The 22,283-nt window shown below is 44.7% G+C and overlaps 1 protein-coding gene across 1 annotated transcript in view; it reads left to right on the top strand.

Annotated features, from left to right (window-relative positions):
- LOC306961006 (3',5'-cyclic-AMP phosphodiesterase 4C-like) overlaps positions 1-19,342 on the top strand; it is a gene marked incomplete at its 3' end in the record, with an annotated part of 49,664 nt that extends 30,322 nt beyond the window's left edge. Inside the window, exons 5-17 of the mRNA XM_079553615.1 lie at positions 3,464-3,643; positions 4,066-4,105; positions 5,602-5,672; positions 5,760-5,916; positions 12,143-12,236; positions 12,308-12,465; positions 12,644-12,742; positions 13,375-13,539; positions 13,610-13,709; positions 15,330-15,484; positions 16,576-16,698; positions 17,101-17,283; positions 18,707-19,342. Coding sequence (XP_079409741.1) covers positions 3,464-3,643; positions 4,066-4,105; positions 5,602-5,672; positions 5,760-5,916; positions 12,143-12,236; positions 12,308-12,465; positions 12,644-12,742; positions 13,375-13,539; positions 13,610-13,709; positions 15,330-15,484; positions 16,576-16,698; positions 17,101-17,283; positions 18,707-19,342 — 2,161 coding nt within the window. The remainder of the gene's footprint in view (positions 1-3,463; positions 3,644-4,065; positions 4,106-5,601; positions 5,673-5,759; positions 5,917-12,142; positions 12,237-12,307; positions 12,466-12,643; positions 12,743-13,374; positions 13,540-13,609; positions 13,710-15,329; positions 15,485-16,575; positions 16,699-17,100; positions 17,284-18,706) is intronic.
- Positions 19,343-22,283: the final 2,941 nt, after the last annotated feature.

Raw genomic sequence — 22,283 nt, 5'->3', positions numbered from 1 at the left:
CACTTGGAGCGATGCAAAGGAGGATATGAGTATATCCTGGTGATAATGAACCACTTCACTCGCTTATCCCTGTCGCACACTGCTGCCGAGAAGATATTTTGGGATTTTGCCCTCAAATTTGATTTTCCCACACGTCTCCACCATGACCAGGGTAAGGAGTTTCAAAATAAACTGTTTGCCAAGCTACAGAAGTACAGTGGGGTGCAAGGGTCCCGAACAACGCCCTACCATCCACAAGAGAATGGGCAGGTGGAACGGTTCAATCGTACCCTGTTGGCAATGCTCAGAAACTTGCACGAAGCAGCCAAGGCAGACTGGAAATCTTCTCTGGCGAAAGTGGTTAATGCCTACAACTGCACGCGCAGTGAGGCTACGGGGTATGCGCCAAATTTTTTCTATTTGGCCGTAGTCCGAAGCTGCCTATCGATTAAATGTTCGGCCTCACAACAAAAGAGCAGAGCCCATCTCACCAGGACTATGCTGAAAAGTGGAGGGCTAAAATGACCGAAGCTTACAAACTGGCCTCAAATGCTGCTAACAAAGAAGGAGTGAGAGGTAAAGCTCTTTATGACAGAAAGACCTACGGTGTAGCTGAGTTACTTCCTGGATCCAGATTACTTGTGAGAAATCTAACAGAGAAAGGTGGACCAGGAAAACTAAGATCTTTCTGGGAAGATAAAGTGCATGTAGTGACTCAAAAGAAATATCCAGACAGCCCAGAAATCAAACTTGAAAATGGCAAAGGACGCATTTGGATTATGCACAGAAACCTATTGCTACCTTGTGACTTTCTCCTCGTGGAAACAGTAGAGCCTTCCTCAAAAGAGCCAAGAGAGAAAAGAGACAATAAAAAGCAAAGACAAGTGGACACACGAAACAGCACTGCTGATGAGGATGAAGATAGCTGGAGCGCCATAGTTGGACTGCAAGCAAGAAGGAATCAAGGTCACAGTCCACTGAGAGCTGATGCACCTGAGTTTTACCCTGATAATGACAGAACTATAGAGGATGAGGACCAAGACTCAGATGACGACACACAAGCGCAGCTGGCACCAGAGGCCGACAACATGGTATTCTTCCAGAATAAGAAAGCAGAGATTGATTTTTACTTAGGCCAGCCTAGCTCTTCACATGTTTAAAGAATAAGTCAAAGATTTGTAATAACTAGAAAAAGTTATTGTTCTGAGGTAAAAGATTTAAAAGGTGAATGAGTAGTTGTGTTAAACTCATTAGCAAGTTACCCTTGCTTTGTTATATATATATATGAAGAGTTCATTTGCAAAAACAGATAAGTGCCATTGAAAAAACTCAACGTATGCTTCAACATTTCTCTTAACATAGCAGTGTTTTTCATTACCCGATATGTTTCAGTGCCATAAAAATATGAAGTCACTTGTTCTTGTTCAACTTTAGCTTCAGAAGTGGCATCTGTTGCGTGCAATAACAAATATACAAAACGATTTTGAAAAAAATTCAAAACGGAGATATCTGCTTTTGCAAATGAACTCTTCATATATTTAAAAAAAAAGATTTTCAGTGGTTAACACAGGCAAATAATCCACATACTGGTTAATGTAGTAGGCTATAACTATGACGGAAGCGAGGCAACCAGTCTGCGCCATCGGCCCCTCCGACCACCACCAACCACTCACTCACTCACTCACTACATTCGCTAGGCTTCCTGGTGTTACCAAACGGTCTCCCATCCAAGTACCGACCAGGCCCTTCCTGCTTAGCTTCCAAGGTCTGACGGGATTGGGCATAGCAAAGGCGGTATGACCACATATGTACCTTACTCTCAGGAAAGATGCAGAGACTCACTACAGTGGATGACGCAGTTGACGGTTATCTTGCACAAAGACCTCTTCTGCATAGAATAGGAGATACATGATGTACTATGGACTATTTCCAGTTTTGCATCTTTATGGACTAAAAAATCTGACTCCTACTTAGTAATATCCTACTCACATGTAATGCAGAGATACTAACTGTGGACTGTTGAAATTCAAGTGCCTTTGGGAAGAAGTTTTATAATGTCGGGTCGACATTACATTTTTGAGGGGAGAGTGTAGGAACGAGTAAAATTATACATCAAATTTCTTGTGAATAGCATACATAATTATAAAAGTATGTTGCAAGTAAATCTAGTAGCAATAGCACTTTTGCGCCACCAGTGGGCGCTCGTCGTTCAATATGGGTGGTAGAAGTCTCACGAGCAAGAGAAGTTGTACATTGAATAATGCACTGTGTGAACGTGACCGAAAAGCGATGCCTGCTGTTGTCTGTAGACAATAAACCAACTCAAAATCGACAAGTTGCTTCTTCTTTGATGACAAGTGTAACAAATGGAGGATTTCGATTTCTGAGTTGGGGGGCAAAGATCTCGATTTACCGATCGATCTATGTTCCCACTCTCACCTATGGTCATGAGATTTGGGTAATGACCGAAAGGACAAGATCGCGAATACAAGCGGCCGAAATGAGTTTCCTTCGCAGGGTGGCTGGGCGCACCCTTCGAGATCGGGTGAGGAGCTCAGTTACCCGAGAGGAGCTCGGAGTAAAGTCGCTGCTCCTTCATGTCGAAAGGAGCCAGCTGAGGTGGCTAGGGCATCTGTTCCGGATGCCTCTTGGTCGCCTCCCGCGGGAGGTGTTCCAGGCATGTCCTAGTGGGACAAGGCCTTGTGGAAGGCCCAGGGCACGCTGATGGGACTATGTCTCCGAGCTGGCCTGGTGTCACCTCGGGAAGTCTGAGGATCTCTGCTGAGACTGCTGCCCCCGCGACCTGGCCCGGGATAAAGCGGAAGAAAATGGATGGATGGATGGATGGATTGATGGATGGATGGATGGACTTCGATTTCATCTTTCTCCAGTGTACAGAAATCTCTTACAGCCCATATCTCGAGGGCTCTGTCATGTTGATGAGGCTGAAACTCAGCCCAGGACAGTCAATAGGCATAATTAGTGAGATTAGGGTGGTTCAGACTGAAATTTAGGGGTGAGCTAGGTCATTAGGACACAGAATTACAAAGACTTCAATTACAAAGATGTACAGTACCTTCAGGGAAGAACGGCTCTTAATAGACGGGAGGGACGTAGCCAAGCTGAACTCCTCCTCCTGGTCTATATCTGGGCTGCGGGCAGAGCTGAACCTTAGTGCACTGACGAAACTTTCTGGATGAAGTGTCGAAAACACTCGACACTTCAACTACAGAAGATGACTCAAGAAAGTACATTCACTAAAAATGTAAACCTCTTGGTTCTGAAGCTTTTATGAGGGCACGGTCAAAACAAGCTCTTGGTATTACAATCTTGAGAGAGCTGAACCATTTCAGAACCATTTTTCCCCATAAATATTGCAATATTGCTTATTTGATTCAGAAGGTGTTTGCCTGTGTGATTTTCTTCTTAGTCTTATTGCGTGATCTACACTCTGATGAATCATGTCCTGCATGTTTTGTCGCAGTTATGACACAGAGAACGGCGTTTCCCCAGGCCACACCCCTGTTCGCAGTCAGAGTCCTGGGCTCTCCCTGCAGACCTCGTTCCCCCAGGGCCAGAGAAGGGAGTCCTTCCTGTACCGCTCCGACTCCGACTATGACATGTCTCCCAAGACCTCCCGTAACTCCTCCCTCGCCAGCGAAGGGTAAGTTCTTCACAAAACTTTAATGTGTTGTGCTTTACAATGTAAAGCTACAGGAGAGCTCATGTAAGGTTTACATGAAGAGATGCGGCACGGTAGCACAGCGGTTAGTGCTTGTGCTTCACAGCTAGAAGGTCCGGGTTCAATTCCCACCAAGGACAGGACCTTTCTGTGTGGAGTTTGCATGTTCTTCCCGTGTCTGTGTATGTTTCCTTTTACCACTAAAAACATGTACAATAGGCCAGGATGAATGAGAGTGGATGGAAATTAGCCTAAGGCTACAACCCGGTGTGGCTTGTTCATTAACTTGCACTGTCCCTACTAAATAAAACCAATAATAATAATGCCTGTGCTGTGAAAAGTCCAATACAAGTAGACTGCAGCACTAGTCCATATGAGTCACTATTTGCTCCTGTTTTCCTCAGACACACAGCGGAGGACTTTATCGTCACACCTTTTGCTCAAGTAAGTATTTTACTTTCATCAAGGTCAGATACAGATGTCTGTCTGTAGATGTCTGTCTACACAAAATTCACTTGGAGGGTTCAAACTCTTACTGTTTCACTAACCCTTCATGCTCCAGAGTGATTCTTTCATAGAGGCACACTGTGAAAATCCCAGATAAAACAAAGGGGACAGTTGTGGTTTAGTCCTGCATTAGACATGGGTTCGACAGGGTCTTGTTTTAACACTACCCCGAGCACTCGCACATCACCCCAGTACTCCGCTCTCTCCACTGGCTCCTGGTGTGGTTCAGGGTGGAGCTTAAGGTCCTAATGTTCAAGGCTATCAATGGTCTTTCCCCACTCACCTCGTCGAATTAGTAACAGTCTACCAACCCATCAGAACTCTTGGGTGTCCCCATTTCCAAATGCAAAAAGTTTGGAGGCCATTCATTTGCTGTCCTAGGGCTCAAGCGTCCAGCAAACCTACGATACATCACTGAGTTCATTTTTCGTTTAATTTGATCATTTATTTCATTCATTTAAAAATTCAAGTGCGCCAACAGCATTTAACATGTGCTGGAAACAGAAGCAGAAAGAATTATTAACTTGGACAGTCTCCCCCAGGGGAAACTGAAGCTACAAACGTAGCTTTCCACCACCGAGTATGGAGTGAATGTACAATTGTCTCTCAATCGCTTTGTGGCCATGTCTGTGAAAGGCGCTATATAAATAAAGATCCTCCACTTATAATGTCTGCCCCCAATCAACACAAAATTAACAGGTTCCTTTTAGTTCATATATACTTTCTCTCTTGGTAAACCTGTTTTGCAAATTGTCTAGTAAACTTTCCAGATGAGCTTTTTTACACGTTTTTAGAAGTTTGTACTATACGAATTCATGACATTTGTTTTCAATTATATATAGGATTAGTAGGGTCTCTGTATCCACTTCCACTGACGACTCTTTTCTGTAAATGGAAAATTGGATTAATATAAGTTTTGCAGGCACTTCCCCAACACTTCAATGCAATAGGTCAGGTGTTCGTCAATCATAATACCTATGTGCCCTTTCAATCTCTGATCCATTAATAAATAATGACGCTTCACAAATACATTTTGATTTAAACCGGAGCCCTTCCATACCAATATTATAGTGTTAATATTACTTGCTTTGCAATGGAGTACTGGCTTAGAACATGAATCACTGCTGAAGTAATGCACAAGTTAGGCTAAAATAGATGCTAATCCCCACACAATCTGACCTTTTTGAAAGCTGTAGGTCCCTGTCAGTCAAACATAAGCACTTTGTTTTCATTTTGTTTTCATTCAGGACGTACCTTGTATCTAGATCTTACACCCATGAGTACCACACAGCACTTCTGGGTACTACTGTGTGTGTGAAATTGAGCTGTGCCATCTGGAAAACACGTCAGCACAGATTTACCAGATACCAGACACATTTAGCATCTATCTGCATTGTTTGCCTTGACTGATACCTTCCTCTGTTGCACTGTAGGTTTTGGCCAGTCTCCGCTCAGTCCGCAGTAACTTCACCATCCTCGCCAATGTCTCCACAACGACTCTCAAGTATGTTCTAATGCTGTGCTCTCCATTTGGTCTGTTTTGAACAGAACTATGGTAGAGATTGAAAGTGTTCTATTGTGTCTATCCCAGGCGCTCCCCTCTGGGCGGGGTTTCCCCACGCGTGTCCCTCTCGGAGCAGCAGTACCAGCAGTTGGCCCTGGACACGTTGGAGGAGCTGGACTGGTGCCTGGACCAGCTGGAGACCATCCAAACCCACCGCTCCGTCAGTGAGATGGCCTCTACAAAGGTACAAGTACACGAGATCATGGTGCATGGCATAAAGTAGCACAGATACAGGAGGCGCTGCCCCATTTCACAGGAGACAGAGACAGACACGGGGAGAACATGCAAACAATTGCAGACACTATTGCAGACACAATAGAACACTTTCAATCTCTACCATAGTTCTGTTCAAAACAGACCAAATGGAGAGCACAGCATTAGAACATACCAGGTGGGAATCGAACCCGGGACCTTCGAGCTGTGAGGCACGAGAGCTAACCACTGCGCCACCGTAGACAAGACTTTATCATTGCGACTTCTCATTAACACGACTGCAACCCGACCAACTCGATGTGTGTAGCAGGTAGATTATTTGCTCAAACAACCTGATATTGATCATCAAAAATGTAATAGTCTGATATTGTGGTTTGAATGATCAGAACATTGGTGGGGAATTCATTGCATTAACGCAATAAATGCATTAAAATGCAGTAAAACGATCAAAATGAATGCATTAAAATAGTTTAGTCGAAGCAAGAAAATTCCCTGTTCCTCCATAAAAATGTCTGATGACTTCCGCTGCACTGTGGCTGCTGTAATGACACGGCAAAGCAAAGAGCTAATATCATGCTCCTCTGTGTCTTCCATTGGTGTGTGCGGTGACTGTCAGGTGTCTCCATGTTGTTCACAACATGCACTGAACGCTGACAGAGGAAGAAAGTGTTGCATGCGCCGTGAAATAAATCACAGTTTCAGTGATATGAATGAAACATGTCACTCCACTGCAGCACTCTGCACCAGATGGAAGTCTGTAAAGTTCACAGTGACAGTCAACTTTAAGGGGACGTAGGGGGGAATTGAGCTTAAGAGAGATGTTTTTGCTTTTTTCATTGCTTTTTGAGACAGTGACACTTAGTCACGTGGGCGCAGCTGCCTCGCATGCCAGATAACAACAAAAATAAATAATTGTTGCCATTCCCACTCTGGAATATAAAGAACAGAAAGAAGTAAGTATGGCTGGTCAGGCCGTTGCAGTTCTTCAAAGCAATCTGCTTCAGGAAGAGTAATACAAGCTCCGGAGCTCCACTATTTTTGGCCATCACTCTATTCGAGTAATCCTGTTCAACATGGAACAAAACACTTCGACCAGTGGTTTTCTGCTGATAAACTGTATACTGTATTTACTGTTGCCAATCCATTATAGGCCACTTTAGTGTAAACTCATGTAATTTGCTCTTTTCATCTGACATAAATAACAAGTGCAATTAGGATTTTTGTTGAGTGGCTCTGATAAACTGGTGGTAACCAGAAAGGTGACATCATGATGACCCCACTTCAGTCTGACTCAGCATTTTCATACCACACCCCAGTGAGTGAGTAACAGAATCCATGCATTTAAAATATGTGTTCAGAATACTCCTTTTGAGTAACTGTATTTCGGAATAGTTGAAAGCAGTGGCGGCTGGTGATGTGAAAACCAGGGGGGGCTGTTGCCTCTACCTACCTTCAATTATATTTTAGAAGATACTTATAAACATTGTTTTTAACTTAAAAAAGAAAGTTATCTTTGGGGCATTTAATATTATTTTATGTAGTAGAATATATTAAAAACTTATTGTTTAGTTTTATTCAACAAAAAAATAAATAATTTCTGACTAAAGTGTAATGATAGTCATACATTACACATTATTATACATATTTGTGTTTTGCACCACTGATTTGTGTTTTGTACCAACAGAACCAGAACAAAGGCGGGAGGTGTTTCCTCTTTGATTTCATGTACAGTTTTAGTCCCAGACCTGCTGTGATTTCATTATGAGCCTCAGAGCCACAGGTTTAAACCTGTATAAACCGTCAGACAAATGATCCGCTCAGAAATAATGTGCAGCTTACGTTGTGAAGAGAGTCCTCCTCCTCCTGTAGCACCTGGAGCTCCACCTCTGTTTCCCTCAGTGAATGAATGACGTTCCCCTCTCCTGTCGTAGCTCCTCCTCATGGTCCTGAATCTTCTCTCCATCAAATGTCCACGTCCTGGGACATGAGTGTCCAAGTCAGCGAGGGTTTGTCCCAAAGTGTGAGATAAACAAGCAGCAGCTAAAGCAGACGAGCTAGTTAGCATCGTCATGCTACCTCCAGGAAAGTCCGTTTAGACGTGACATCTGACGGAAGAAAGTTGTCCCAAGTCCATTAGTTTGACTAAATCCTTTCACCTCCTCTCAGGAAACAACACGAAGCTTCTCCGGTCTCTTAGAGAAGTTTTTCCTCCGATCGTCCGTGAGCTCAGAGCCGCTCCAACAACGAGCTACTTGTGTTTGTTTACAGTAGAGCTTCCTCGTCTTTCACCTGTTAAATCTCCGATGGGCGCTTGGCCTCAGCGCCCATCGGAGATTTATTATTGCGCGTCTCTGATTGGTTGAATTAATGATATACAGTGACGTTTTTATACCATAGTAGAGCGCCATTGGTTAGATGCTTGGGGCGCTGTTCCTCGCCGCCCCGAGCACAAAGCTACACATTTATGATGCTGTGACAGCAGTTACAGCACAAGATGAACCAGGCAGACAAAATGACACGCTCCTTCACCTCCGCTCCCCCTCACGCCAGTGTAAAAAAACACCTGTACATAAGAAAGTTATGATTTTGCTAAACTTAAAACTTTTGTATTTTATTTGCAAAATTGATAGGAGAATGACAAAACAAGCAGTTTATAGAAACGATTACATTTGCAGATTCTCCCTGTTCAAATGTTGATGATCTGTTGAATTTTTATACATCAAGTGTTTTACATGTCTTGGACAAAATAGCCCCTGTTAGAGTTAGGATGGTTAAAAATAAGCAAAAGGCGCCATGGGGAAATGAAGATTCGGGCAGGGAACATAAAAGGGAGTGCCGGAGAGCTGAATGAACATGCCGCAAATCAAAGCTCCAGGTTCATTATGAAGTTCATAAAGAAAAGCTACATGTGTTCAACCAGATTCTGAGTAGAGCAAGGGAGAAATTTCAGAAATTATTGCAAATTGCCATGGTAACTCTCGTGTTCGGTTTGCCACAGTAACAGACTCACAAACCCCCCTGTTCCATTGCCCCAAGAATTCATTTTCATAACGAAGTGCAATGAGTTTGCTATATTTTATCATGACAAGGTCCAAGCCATGAAAAATACAATAAATGCTTAAGTACAAATGGTAACATTGCGACACATTTTACACTGGTCACTAACAAAATAGTTGACGGTTTTATTTCTAGACTAAATTTAGTATATGTAGCCTTGATGAACTACGAACTAGATTTTTAAAGTTTGTGCTGAGCAGTTTGTTACCACCACTCACTAACGTAGTTGACACCTCACTCCAGACTGGAGTTTTCCCAAAGGCCCTAAAAACAGCTGTCATTAAGCCTCTGCTAAAGAAGAGTGGTCTTGATGCCACAGAAATGAATAATTATCGGCCTATATCTAATCTGACATTTTAGGGAGAAAGCTGTGTGTGACCAGTTTACAGAATTTCTTCTTGCAAATAATGTTTTTGATGTCTTTGAGTCGGGCTTTATACCTTTCACAGTACTGAGATGGCCTTGATCAAGGTGACTAATGACATCAGGCTAAACACGACATCAGGTAGGCAAGGTCACAGTTTTAGTTCTGCTGGACCTTAGCGCTGCATTTGGCACAGTGGACCATGAGATCTTACTAGAGAGGTTAAAACCTGGATGGAAATCTCGGAAAAGGCTGCTGAGCTGTTTCTGTCCTATCTTCAAGACTGTGTCTGGATTAATAGCTGTGTCTCGGACAGAATGGCATTGACCTGTGGGGTTCCCCAGGGGTCAATTCAGGGGCCCCTCTTGTTCAATCTGTACATGCTTCTATTGGGTCAATTAATATCCAAGTTGCAATGTATCCTATCACAATTACACAGACGATACTCAGATCTATGTTTCACTGACAGAGAGTGAAAATTGGCCTGTAGATTCACTGTGTCACTGTATCAAACAGATTAGTGTGAGGATGCAAAACAACTTTCTCCAGCTAAATACAGATAAAACTGAGATAATTCTCTTTGGCCCCCGCTTTCAATGGAACCGAAAAGTCAAGTTAGAAATCCCGGATAAATCATGGACTCAGACCTGAATTTTAACAGTCATATTAAGTCAATCAGCGGCCTATTATCATCTAAACATTGCTAAAAAAAAAAAAAAAAAAACAGACTTGGGGAGACTAATTCAAAGTAGCTCTGCTTGTGTACAAGTCTCTTCATGGTCAGGCACCAAAGTACATCTCTGACATGTTACAGCCATATGAACCATTGCAGGCCCAGAGATCCTCAGGGAGGGGTCTCCTGGTGGTTCCCAGAGTTGCGACTGAACATGGTGAGGCTGCGTTTCAATTTCATGCAGCAAAGGTCTTGAACAGCCTCCGTGAGGACGTGTATAGCAGGCCTCAACTCTTACAATGTTTAAGTCCAGGCTGGAAGCATGGTTATTTACTGCTGCCTATGCCACTTGACTGTATTTTACCCAATTTTGATATAAAAATTCAAATATGTAAATATTGAAATTCTATATCTTTTATCCCTTTTTGAACTGTATCGATTGATCTGATTTATTGTTTTTTATCGTGTGGGTTTTTTGGTGTTGCTGTGAGGCACATTGAGTTCCCTTGTGCATGAAATGTGCTGGATAAATAAATTTGCCTTGCCTTGCCAATACATCGGTATTTGATCAAATTTAGCTTTATATTAAACAGATGAGAAAGAGAGTTTAATTAGTGCTTGATTAATGGTAAATAAGTTCATAACAGGCTGTAACAAGTGTAACATGTTTTTAATTATACTAATATATTATAAACTAATAGAATGCATTACAATGGAATTTGAAGGCAAATTTTCTAAAATATTTGTATATATATAATATTGAAATATTTTCAAAGTACTCTTCCCAACACGGACCACTGGAGGTAGAGTAGGAAGTGTGGGCATTCAGCAGTGCATCCAAACAGCATCAGACTAGCATGACATTAGCACTTTCCACTTGGCAGAGAAACTCGAGGCTGTATGCCAGTGTTGTTTTTCTCAACAAAAATATAATGAGATTATTCTGTTGAATGACAACAACGTAACAATTACGGGTATAACCTGCCTCACGTGCGGCAGGCTGCACCCCCCTCTCTCCCTCGCGCTACAGTCAGTGATATTTAGTCTGGGGACCACCAATTCATTTTCTCGTAGGAGAAGTGTGGTTTACGATCGTCCATAGTCGCTTATTGGGCGATACGGAAAAAAAAAAAAGGGTATCATGCGTCTGCACGTAGCCACTGCCAATCGTATCATCGTATGAGATGACGTATGACGTACCCGCTGTAAACTTTTGAGCTAAACTATTTAGAAGAAAAATACCATCGCGTCTGCTGCTGTCATGTTGGATCCGTAAATAAACGTTGTTTTTTTTAATCCGTAAATAAACTACAAGCTTCTGTATATAGAATTGCTCGTCATCGTTTTGCCGTCCCTCCTCGTTCTGTGATTTCGGCCATGGTCCCCAGGCTGCTGTGCAGTTCGAAATGATTCGAGCGCACACAGCAGCATGGCGTTAGCCAGTTAGTCTGAGCCTACAGCTCCATGGTCTGAGTGCACAACTGACAGCAATGTCACCGAGACTTTGTCTTTTCTCGGAACAGTTTTTTCATAGGCCATTGGCCTTGTTAAGAACAAAAATGTTCACCATACCTACTGTGAAATCTGGAGCTGGTTCGCTGATGCCACTGGCTCCAGCAGAATAAAGTGAAGATCCCGTTAGTGTCCATCTCAGTCTGCTGGCTTCGGTGTCATTGAACCACTGAGGGGAGAGCCCAAACGTGCAGTTCATGCAAAACAGCCTAGGAACTTACAGGAACCGGAGGCTTTTTGCCAAAAAAAGCCTCCAAGCTGTCGTTGATGCTAAAGGGGCCAATACACAGTATTAAAAACACAACCACTAACAATGAGTGAAAAAAATCTTTTTGTGTTATCTTTCATATTCTGAAAAATAGTCAAACAATCAACGATTCTGCCAGGGTATGTAAAACTTTTGAGCACAACTGTTTATGCTGAAATGAATGAGTTTTCATGCAGTCAATTCAAACAGTGCTTGTGGGCCTGTCTCATAAACAAATACTACATTTTCATGTACAATAATGGCTATAAGTATGTTTTTGGTAACTTTGCAAACTTAAAGACACTGTGATACTTGAAAGTCCTGATGTTCTCCTTGTGTTGCAGTTCAAGCGGATGCTGAACAGAGAGCTGTCACACCTGTCTGAGATGAGCCGCTCGGGGAACCAAGTGTCTGAGTACATCTCCAGCACCTTCCTAGGTGAGAAGGTCATCTGCCTACCATACCACAGTATGGCATGGTATAATTATGAATAATGCGTGTGTGTACAGACAAGCAGGTGGAGGTGGAGATCCCCTCCCCCACACTAAAAGACAAGCCCATGAGCTCCATCAGTGGAGTGAGGAAACTGTCACACAGCTCCAGCCTGTCCAGCACCTCCATGCCCCGCTTCGGGGTCAGCACGGACCAGGAGGACGAGCTGGCCAAGGTACCGCCCCAACACACATGCACACGCACACATGCACATACTGTCCTGTAGGAGCCTTCGACAGAAGAGTTTAGATCTGTCATCTCTGAAGATGACATTGTATTTCTTGGGCCTAATGTCAGGTTGTGTTTGTGTCGGCTCAGAACATCTAAACTCCTCCTCTCTGGGTGCCTCACAGGAGCTGGAGAGCCTGGACAGGTGGAACTTCAACATCTTCAGAGTGGCAGACCTGACCAACAACCGACCGCTCAGCTGCATTATGTACGGTATTTTCCAGGTAAAACTCAGACTTCTACTGTTGTCCAATGACAAAGCTGCATTGCAAATGCTTTGACCTGGCCCTAAGCCAGCTGCAGCTTATATGGATTTTTAATTAAAAGTGACTTCTTTTAAAAGGTTATTGTGGCTATCAACATTCTATCAATGTTGCTGAATTAGAACTGAAACAGCTCTTTTGATGTGAGACACTTTATCATATTAGACATTAGGTCTATAACAAAACAATATGTTGGGGCACCAATGGACTGGGGGAAGCACGTGTCGGGGTGCCCCACAGCTGAAAAAGGAGACGTCTGCGGAGCCTCAAAACTCAGAAATCTATTTTCAGAGAGAGTTTTTATCCTCAGGCGGAGAGGCTCATGAACATTAGCCTAAAGAAGAGCTGACGTTATTTGCGTTTTATTGCTGGAATGCTTTGTTTGTATTATATACATGTTTGTATATGTAGATTTGTTTTCTTGTTCAGCAGAGAGAGCACCAGGACAAAACTAATGTCATTGATTTGTGTACCTTGTACTTGATGCATATGATAAACTTGAACTTGAACTCGAGATTTTTTTTTCTTCATGAATTACACACTTGTGTCTCTTGACATTGAAGAGAATGAATTGTGTTTGCCTGTGTCCTCAGGAGAGAGAGCTGCTGAAGACCTTCCGGATCCCCGTGGACACATTTGTGACGTATGTGATGACCCTGGAGGACCACTACCACGGGAATGTAGCCTACCACAACAGTCTGCACGCTGCCGATGTGACTCAGTCCGCGCATGTGCTCCTTTCCACACCTGCACTGGACGTGAGTCATACAGGGGATCATGTGAGGGCCTCGGCCCTGCCTTCCTTCTGACCAGTTTGTGTGACTGCAGGCGGTGTTCACAGACCTAGAGATCCTGGCGGCTCTGTTCGCTGCTGCCATCCATGATGTGGACCATCCCGGAGTTTCCAACCAGTTCCTCATCAACACCAGTGAGCACCAAACCCTCAATATGCACACAAGTCACTCTCTGACCACTGAATGTTTTTTTTTTTTTTTTTATTAACCAGGCTGTTGAGCAAATAACCTTTTATGGTTTATCCAAATTCAGTGCATGAACTGAGGGATGTTTTGACAAGTATTGATTTGACCTGCATAGGAAATAACGGTGGGTTTTAATGTAGTTCAGCTGTAAGTCCGGTTGGTCAGTGTTCACTGGTGCTGATGCGTGAAAGGCACTGTTGTCTCCTCTTGTCTTGCCCGGAAACACTTGGGGACTCACATGCGATCGACTTTTTTCTTTAGCCGCCATATTGTGCAGAAGAGGAGATCTAGTTTGTCACCAGAAAATGTGAACAAGCTGGTCAGCCTGAGTGACCGGTGGAAGAAGGAGAAACTGATTGACACAAAGCTACTGTACACAGCTCATCACAACCTCTTATGTAGGCCTACAGTTCAGCATTCATGTTTAACTGAATAAACAGTTAGTAAACACAAGTGCATCTTATTGAACATGAATTATTTTCATCACCAATTATCATAGTAGAATGTTCTTAAGCAGTTTGTGATGCATTTTGAAAACAGGAGATGAGCCCCTGGTCTAATGCACAGCCTGTTGAGAAACACGTTCTCAAAAGACTTACTTTTAGTAATTATTTGGGTAGCACACATATTCTGAATGCCTACGGCAGAATTCAAATGAGTAATTTTAATATAGATTAATTCCAAGATTACAGTGAGAGTAATCTTGATTTAAAAAATGAATCTATGCCCACCACTACACATAAGACATGGTCTCATTCTACTTGAAATAATAATAATAATTAAAAAAATCCAACTCCATTGGCAGATTTTCTTTTACTTGGCAAGTCAGAATGACTCGAACTAGTAATAATAATGCATTGGTTTTCTTTAGCGTTTTTCTTGACACTCAAAGCCACTTTAATACATTGCATGATTAATTCACTCCACACTTGGTGGTGGTACTATTTTAGCCCTTGCTGCCCTGGGGTAGACTGACGGAAGCGAGGCAACCAGTTTGTGGCACCATCAGCCCCTCCGACCACCACCAACCACTCACTCACTACATTCACCCAGGCTTCCAGGTGTTTCCCAAACGGTCTCCAATCCAAAAACCAGCCAGGCCCGTCCTGCTTAACCCTCCGAGATCTGACGGGATTGGAGATCGAAAAGGCGGAATGGCCTAAGATCAAATATCCTTGAATCCAGTCATGCCCGTGCTTGATTAGATTGATTGGAGTGGTCTTACTTGAAGAGAAAATTTTAATGCTTTATACACATTATTTTCTTTCAAATGTGCCCACGGAGCTCAGAAATATGACCTGGGAAAGTGATATGAAATGAAGGAAAAAAAATTTGCTGTGTCACTCACAAAGGGATCACAACCATTTGTTTTGCTCTAATACGTTAAACAGGAATTCCCAGTAGATACATAAAGTTGGAAAGTGAGTTACAAACTGCATCATGATTATTAATTGAACTAGAGGCAGTTAACTGAACTAGAGGCAGGCACTTTGGCAGGTCAGACTTGGAAATTGACAGGAAGAATGTAAAAAAAACAGTTAGTCGTCACTGACCTGTGCCGTCTGCAGACTCAGAGCTGGCCCTCATGTACAACGATGAGTCTGTGCTGGAGAACCATCACTTGGCTGTGGGCTTCAAACTGCTGCACCAGGACAACTGTGACATCTTCCAGAACCTCAGCAAGAGGCAGCGACAGAACCTGCGCAAGCTGGTCATCGACGTGGTGAGACCACTACACAGCACTCAGCCATCTCTCTGCATGGATAAATACTGCGGAAGCTGGGTTACCTCGCCTATTTCATGTGGTGGGGTACATTTCTATTGTCACCATAGGCATACACTGTATCCATTGCAATTTGATAAAAAGAAGAGTAATAGCCTAAATGAGCGTATTGCTTTAGTGGTCCACCCTGATTCACTTCGCCGTCCTACAAAGCGACACATAATGAGCTTATATTACCCTTTACAAGTGTATAGTCCAAACGTGCCCTCTACTGGTATACATGGGATTCTTAAAGGAATAGGCCACTGCTTTAAATACTGAGATATGTAGCTTAGCTTAGACGAGTTGATGCCTTGTCTGGTCTTCATGCGTGCCCTCAGTCACGTAAACAGAGCACAAACAGCGTTAGCAAAAGCCTCTCCTCCTCTCCTCTTTAACTCCAAATGAGGTGAAGATAGAAGCGGCCAAGCTCTTCCACTTTTCCCTATTTAAATATGGTTGCTTGAGCCTTTACACAATCCAAGTATAGCTAAACAAAATTAAACATGTTGATTTTCTAAGCAGATAAAAAGGTAAACTAGTAATATTACTACGCCTTGCAATATAGTAGTATAGGTGTGCAAATATGTGGAAGAGCTTGGTTGCTTCTAACTTCACTCCCGTTTGGGGCCATTGAGGAGAGGAGGAGAGGCTTTATGCTAACGCCGTCTGTGCTCTGTTTACGTGTTTACGAGACTGAGGGCATGCGTAAAGACCAGACAGCACGCATCAACTCGTCTAAGCTAAGGTAAGAACATATCTCAGTATTAAAAAACAGTGGCCTATTCCTTTAAAGAAACAGAAGCCTAGGCCCAAACAACAGATTAAAACTTATTACTACCCAGCCCCCAAGAAGCGTGAAGTATCTTGCTCAAGGACACAACGACAGTCTGTACCTGTGAGGGCTGAACCGCTCTACCGTCACTTGCTCCAAATGCGCATGTGCCAAACTGGCAAAGAAAGCCTCTATGCTTCACAGGGCTCCACCCTCACATCAATATATATTTATTGATGTGTCCGTCTGAAGGGGGGCTGCTGTGCTGGTATTGCAGGTGCTGGCCACAGACATGTCCAAACACATGACCCTGCTGGGGGACCTGAAGACCATGGTGGAGACCAAGAAAGTGACCAGCTCTGGAGTGCTGCTGCTTGACCAATACAATGAGCGCATGCAGGTACTGTCAACCCAAAAGTTTCTGGCACATTGGCTGAGATGTTTTCTAGTGATGATCAATAAAATGTCTGCACCACTAAATAGCTCCCAAAAGTTTTATTGTTACCAACACCACGAGTAGGGACATTTCAGCAACCGCCCTTCATCAGACAAGGTGCTGTAAGTAACAATAAAACTACTTAACGCGCACATTTTCTTGATCATCTTCATCTATTGTTTCTGATCCAGCACACTTTCTGAGACTGGAATGTGTGTGTTTTTGTGTTGAGATGTCGTCTAGTCTCACAGCAAGAAGGTGTGTTTAGATGGGTTTCAAACATGTACAATCTTAATAATTCACTCCATGCTGTGGAAAAGGCCTGTTCTTGAAAATGACCCTGATGTAGATGTAACTGTTCTCCAGGTGCTGCGGAACATGGTGCACTGTGCCGACCTGAGTAACCCCACCAAGCCCCTCCCCGTTTATCGCCAGTGGACCGAGAGGATCATGCAGGAGTTCTTCAGACAGGGAGACAAGGAGAGAGAGAGGGGCATGGAGATAAGCGCCATGTGTGACAAACACACAGCCTCCGTGGAGAAGAGCCAGGTACACCACCCTCCACTATACCCTCACACATGTGGAGAAGAGCCAGGTACACCACCCTCCACTATACCCTCACACATATGGAGAAGAGCCAGGTACACCACCCTCCACTATACCCTCACACATGTGGAGAAGAGCCAGGTACACCACCCTCCACTATACCCTCACACATGTGGAGAAGAGCCAGGTACACCACCCTCCACTATACCCTCACACATGTGGAGAAGAGCCAGGTACACCACCCTACACTATACCCTCACACATGTGGAGAAGAGCCAGGTACACCACCCTCCACTATACCCTCACACATGTGGAGAAGAGCCAGGTGCACCACCCTCCACTATACCCTCACACATGTGGAGAAGAGCCAGGTACACCACCCTCCACTATACCCTCACACATGTGGAGAAGAGCCAGGTTCACCACCCTACACTATACCCTCACACATGTGGAGAAGAGCCAGCTACACCACCCTACACTATACCCTCACACATGTGGAGAAGAGCCAGGTACACCATCCTACACTATTCCCTCACATCTGTGGAGAAGAACCAGGTTCACAACCCTCCACTATACCCTCACACATGTGGAGAAGAGCCAGGTACACCACCCTACACTATACCCTCACACATGTGGAGAAGAGCCAGGTACACCACCCTACACTATACCCTCACACCTGTGGAGAAGAGCCAGGTTCACCACCCTCCACTTATACCCTCACTATACCCTCACACCTGTGGAGAAGAGCCAGGTTCACCACCCTCCACTTATACCCTCCCCGGGCGCGGCACTGCCGTCGACCACTGCTCCTTACGGGTTGCCCCAGCGGCATCGAAGGATGGGTTAAATGCAGAGAACAAATTTCCCTACGGGGACAATAAAGTTAACAAACAAACAAACAAACATATGTGGAGAAGAACCAGGTACACCACCCTACACTATACCCTCACACATGTGGAGAAGAGCCAGGTACACCACCCTGCACTATACCCTCACATCTGTGGAGAAGAACCAGGTACACCACCCTACACTACACCCTCACACCTGTGGAGAAGAACCAGGTACACCACCCTACACTATACCCTCACATCTGTGGAGAAGAGCCAGGTACACCACCCTGCACTATACCCTCACATCTGTGGAGAAGAACCAGGTACACCACCCTACACTACACCCTCACACCTGTGGAGAAGAACCAGGTACACCAGCCTACACTATACCCTCACATCTGTAGAGAAGAGCCAGGTACACCACCCTACACTACATCCTCACACATGTGGAGAAGAACCAGGTACACCACCCTACACTATACCCTCACACATGTGGAGAAGAACCAGGTACACCACCCTACACTATACCCTCACACGTGGAGAATTTTGGTTTGGTTTGAACAACAGAAATTATGCTGTTGTTGTTGTCTTTTCAGGTGGGTTTCATCGACTACATTGTGCACCCGCTGTGGGAGACATGGGCTGACCTGGTGCACCCAGATGCCCAGGAGCTGCTGGACACTCTGGAGGAGAACAGGGACTGGTACCTCAACACCATGCCCCAGTCGCCCTCCCCTCCGCCGGACAGGCACCTCCAGCATGACCGCTTCCAATTCGAACTCATTCTGGAGGACCTACAACATAACAACCACAACCACGCACCCTTGAGGAGGCCCCGGGGCCACAGGGCCATCTGTGATGGCCCCGACGGCAACGGACAGACCGTCACCGAGCCTGCGGGTGGAGGGACCAGCCAGGACGAAAACCACAACAGCCAACACAACGGACTACAGGAGGAGGAGGGGATAACAGAAAAGTGGAGGAAGCTAGACGCAGAGAGCGACGGGCTACATGAAGAGGGGGAGCAGCAAAAGGAGGGAGAGGATGTTGAAGGGGAAACCGAAGAGACTGAAGAGGAGGAAGGGAACACACAAGGGACTCAGGCTGAGATGGAAGAAGAGGCTGGCAGAGAGGAGGAAGAGGACCGGAGAGAGGGGGATGAGGAGGGGGCAGAGGAGGAAGAGGACAGGAGAGAGGGAGAAGAAGAGGGAAGAGAGGAGAAAGAGGAAGAGAGAAAGGAGGAAGAGGAGGGAAGAGAGGAAGAAGGGAGAAAAGAGGAAGAGGAGGGGAGAGAGGAGGAAGAGGAGGGAAGAGAGGAAGAGGAGGGGAGAGAGGAGGAAGAGGAGGGAAGAGAGGAGGAAGATAAAGGGAGAGAGGGGGAAGAAGAGGGAAGGGAGGAGGAAGAGGAGGCAAGAGAGGAGGAAGAGGAGGGAAGAGAGGAGGAGGAAGATAAAGGGAGAGAGGGGGAAGAAGAGGGAAGGGAGGAGGAAGAGGAGGCAAGAGAGGAGGAAGAGGAGGGAAGAGAGGAGGAAGAGAGAGAGGAGGAAGAGAAAGGGAGAGAGGGGGAAGAGGAGAGAAGAGAGGAGCAAGAGGAAGGGAGAGAGGTGGAAGAAGAGGGGAGAGAGGAGGAAGAGACAGAGGAGGAAGAGCAAGGGAGAGAGGGGGAAGAGGAGAGAAGAGAGGAGGAAGAGGAAGGGAGAGAGGTGGAAGAAGAGGGGAGAGAGGAGGAAGAGGAGGGAAGAGAGAGGCGAGAGGAGGCAGAAGAGGAGAGCGAGGAGGATGAGGAGGGGAAAGAGAGGAGAGAGGAAGAGCAGACTTAAGCTGGTCTAAACCAAGTGGTACAGTAGCAGAGCTGTCCCGGGCCTCGTTGTCACACTGACGTCATGTGGCTGTATGTCGTCCGCAGTGTTAAGTGTACGGCTGTCATGGCCTCCACACAGACTAATGCAATAACCGCTCGAACTCAGGACTCCTTTGGGAATAAGAATTGTACTGAAACACTGAGTTGGCAAATTAGGGCTGTTTGATGTCAGAGTAATGTCCTGGTCTCTTCTGAGTGGAGCTGCGTGTCTTTGGGCCAAAGTGAACCATGCGGTGGTGGACTTAAGTAAACTTCGCATACAAAGGACACAAGTAAATGTGGCAGATGAATATTTCACTGAAATATAAAACTAACCCACTTTCAAATGTACTTTATCTACAAACGTTTGAGAAAAGTAATGAGAAAGCAATGATGAGTCAAAAGTGTGTTTAAGAATAGTCTTGGTCCAGGTTAAACAGAGACTGAGCTGAGAGCTGACTTTTCAGGGGCCACAGCGACTTTACTGCAGCTGTAGATTTAAAACTACCTACCAAACGTGCTCCTAATGATCAGCTCGATCACGGTGCTGTTTTTTGTTATCCAAACACAGTATTTAGAAGAGTATTTAAACCTCCTGTGGTCAAAGTGGGCCACATCTCCACAGAGACAAGTTAGGGATGTCCCGCTCCCACATCTGAGGAGAGGCACTCACAGTGAGGACTCCCATGATCCAATTTGTGCTTGTATTTGATTGTACTTACTCAGTGACAGCCCTGTGAAGAAAAGAGACGTTAGCAACTTGCCTAGAAAAATTGGGAGCGAGTTTGGACCACATTATGTCCAAATGCCTTTTGAAGCTGTGACTGTCCACCACTGGATCAGCGTCACTCTGGCCCTAGCTTTGACAACAACGCTCCAACGCTGTACTATTTGTGGGAACAGAGACGAGGGTCAGGCTACAAATCATCGCGGTCCTGCGTGTCCTGTCTCCGTGTGACGCCGTTTTGGATGTGTCCTCGCCTGTCCTCTCCCTCTCCTCCTTGTCCTGTCCCTCAAGCGTCTGTTACTGCCTCTGTCCAAGAACGTCGTCCACCTGTATCTGTCCAAACGAGCAAAAAACAAACAAAAAAAGTCTGAAGAGTGTGTTTTATTAAGACCTCTATGGACAACTTCTTCTTCCTGTGGGCGGGGCTCGGGTCTGCCCCCTGACAAATCTGTCCTCTCGTCCTGTGTGTGTCCCTGTCCATATTTGTGTCTGTGGGTTGGACACAGCAGTCAGTCCCGGGCGACGAGAGGGGGACAATGACCTCCAGGGCCCGGCCACAGCAAGGGTCTTCCACACGCCCCATGTCCGCTGTCTGTTTTGTAAATGGTCCTTTGGCACTTTAACCCCCGTGACATACATGTACATATCGGACTGTATTTTACTGATGTCACAATAAACACCGTAATAATGTCCCAGCAGCTGTTTCTTACTTAGGGGCAGGTCTGAGCGCGCAGCTCCGAATAACCTCCAAAAAAAAAAAAAAAACGTTTGTAACTGCCACTGAGCGCAGGAGGACGGCTTTCTTCTGGACCCCAATCCCAATAAAACACAAAATTTCAAATAAAAAAACGACATTAAACTATTCATTTCTAAGAAAAAACAAGAAAAAAGCACTGTGAGGCTAGTTCAAAGCACTGTGAAGCTATTCCCCGCTGGTGCTGACAGTCGTTGTGTCCTTGAGCAAGACACTTGACCGTCGTCCTGTGTGAACCTGGTGTAAAACCATTAGTGCCAGTCACAATAATGAGCAACATGTCCATCTATAAATGACACAAACAATATTTACAGCGTATATATGGGCTGGACATTTATTTATTTATTTCACACTTTTTTTTTTCTTGCGTTTCATTGTATAACTTAAGTACTTTACGAAGAAAGCTTTACTGTCATATTTTGTTTTTGTGGCACCAAATGATCTTCAAAATATTATTTATCGTGAGTTTGTTTTCCTGCCTTAATACAAGTTCAAATTATGACGGGCCTCACTTTTGTCTGATAAACAAGCTTTAATTTAGTTTTAGTCAGCAAAAATCGTACTTCCTCTAATAATTAAGTCTACGATATTAATACTGGCTTGTGCGGCCAATAGGTAAGGAATACTTTATTGTCCCTTCAGGGAAATTTGTTCTCTGCATTGACCCATCCTTCAATGAAGCACTCTATAAGGAGCTGTGGAGATGGTCAGTATGGCTGGAAGATTCACCTTTCCAGGTGGGAATCAAACCCGGGACTCTTCCATGTCCTCTTATAGGCCACGTTTAACAGATATCCAAAAGGGCTTTTTCATAAGGAAGAATGTGCCTTTACCAGATTATTTTTGTTAAAC

This window comes from Gobius niger (assembly GCF_951799975.1).
Source record: "Gobius niger genome assembly, chromosome: 3".
In the NCBI taxonomy this organism is placed as follows: domain Eukaryota; kingdom Metazoa; phylum Chordata; class Actinopteri; order Gobiiformes; family Gobiidae; genus Gobius; species Gobius niger.
The sequence above is the reverse complement of the archived record's forward strand: the minus strand, read 5'-3'. Positions and strand labels throughout refer to the sequence as shown.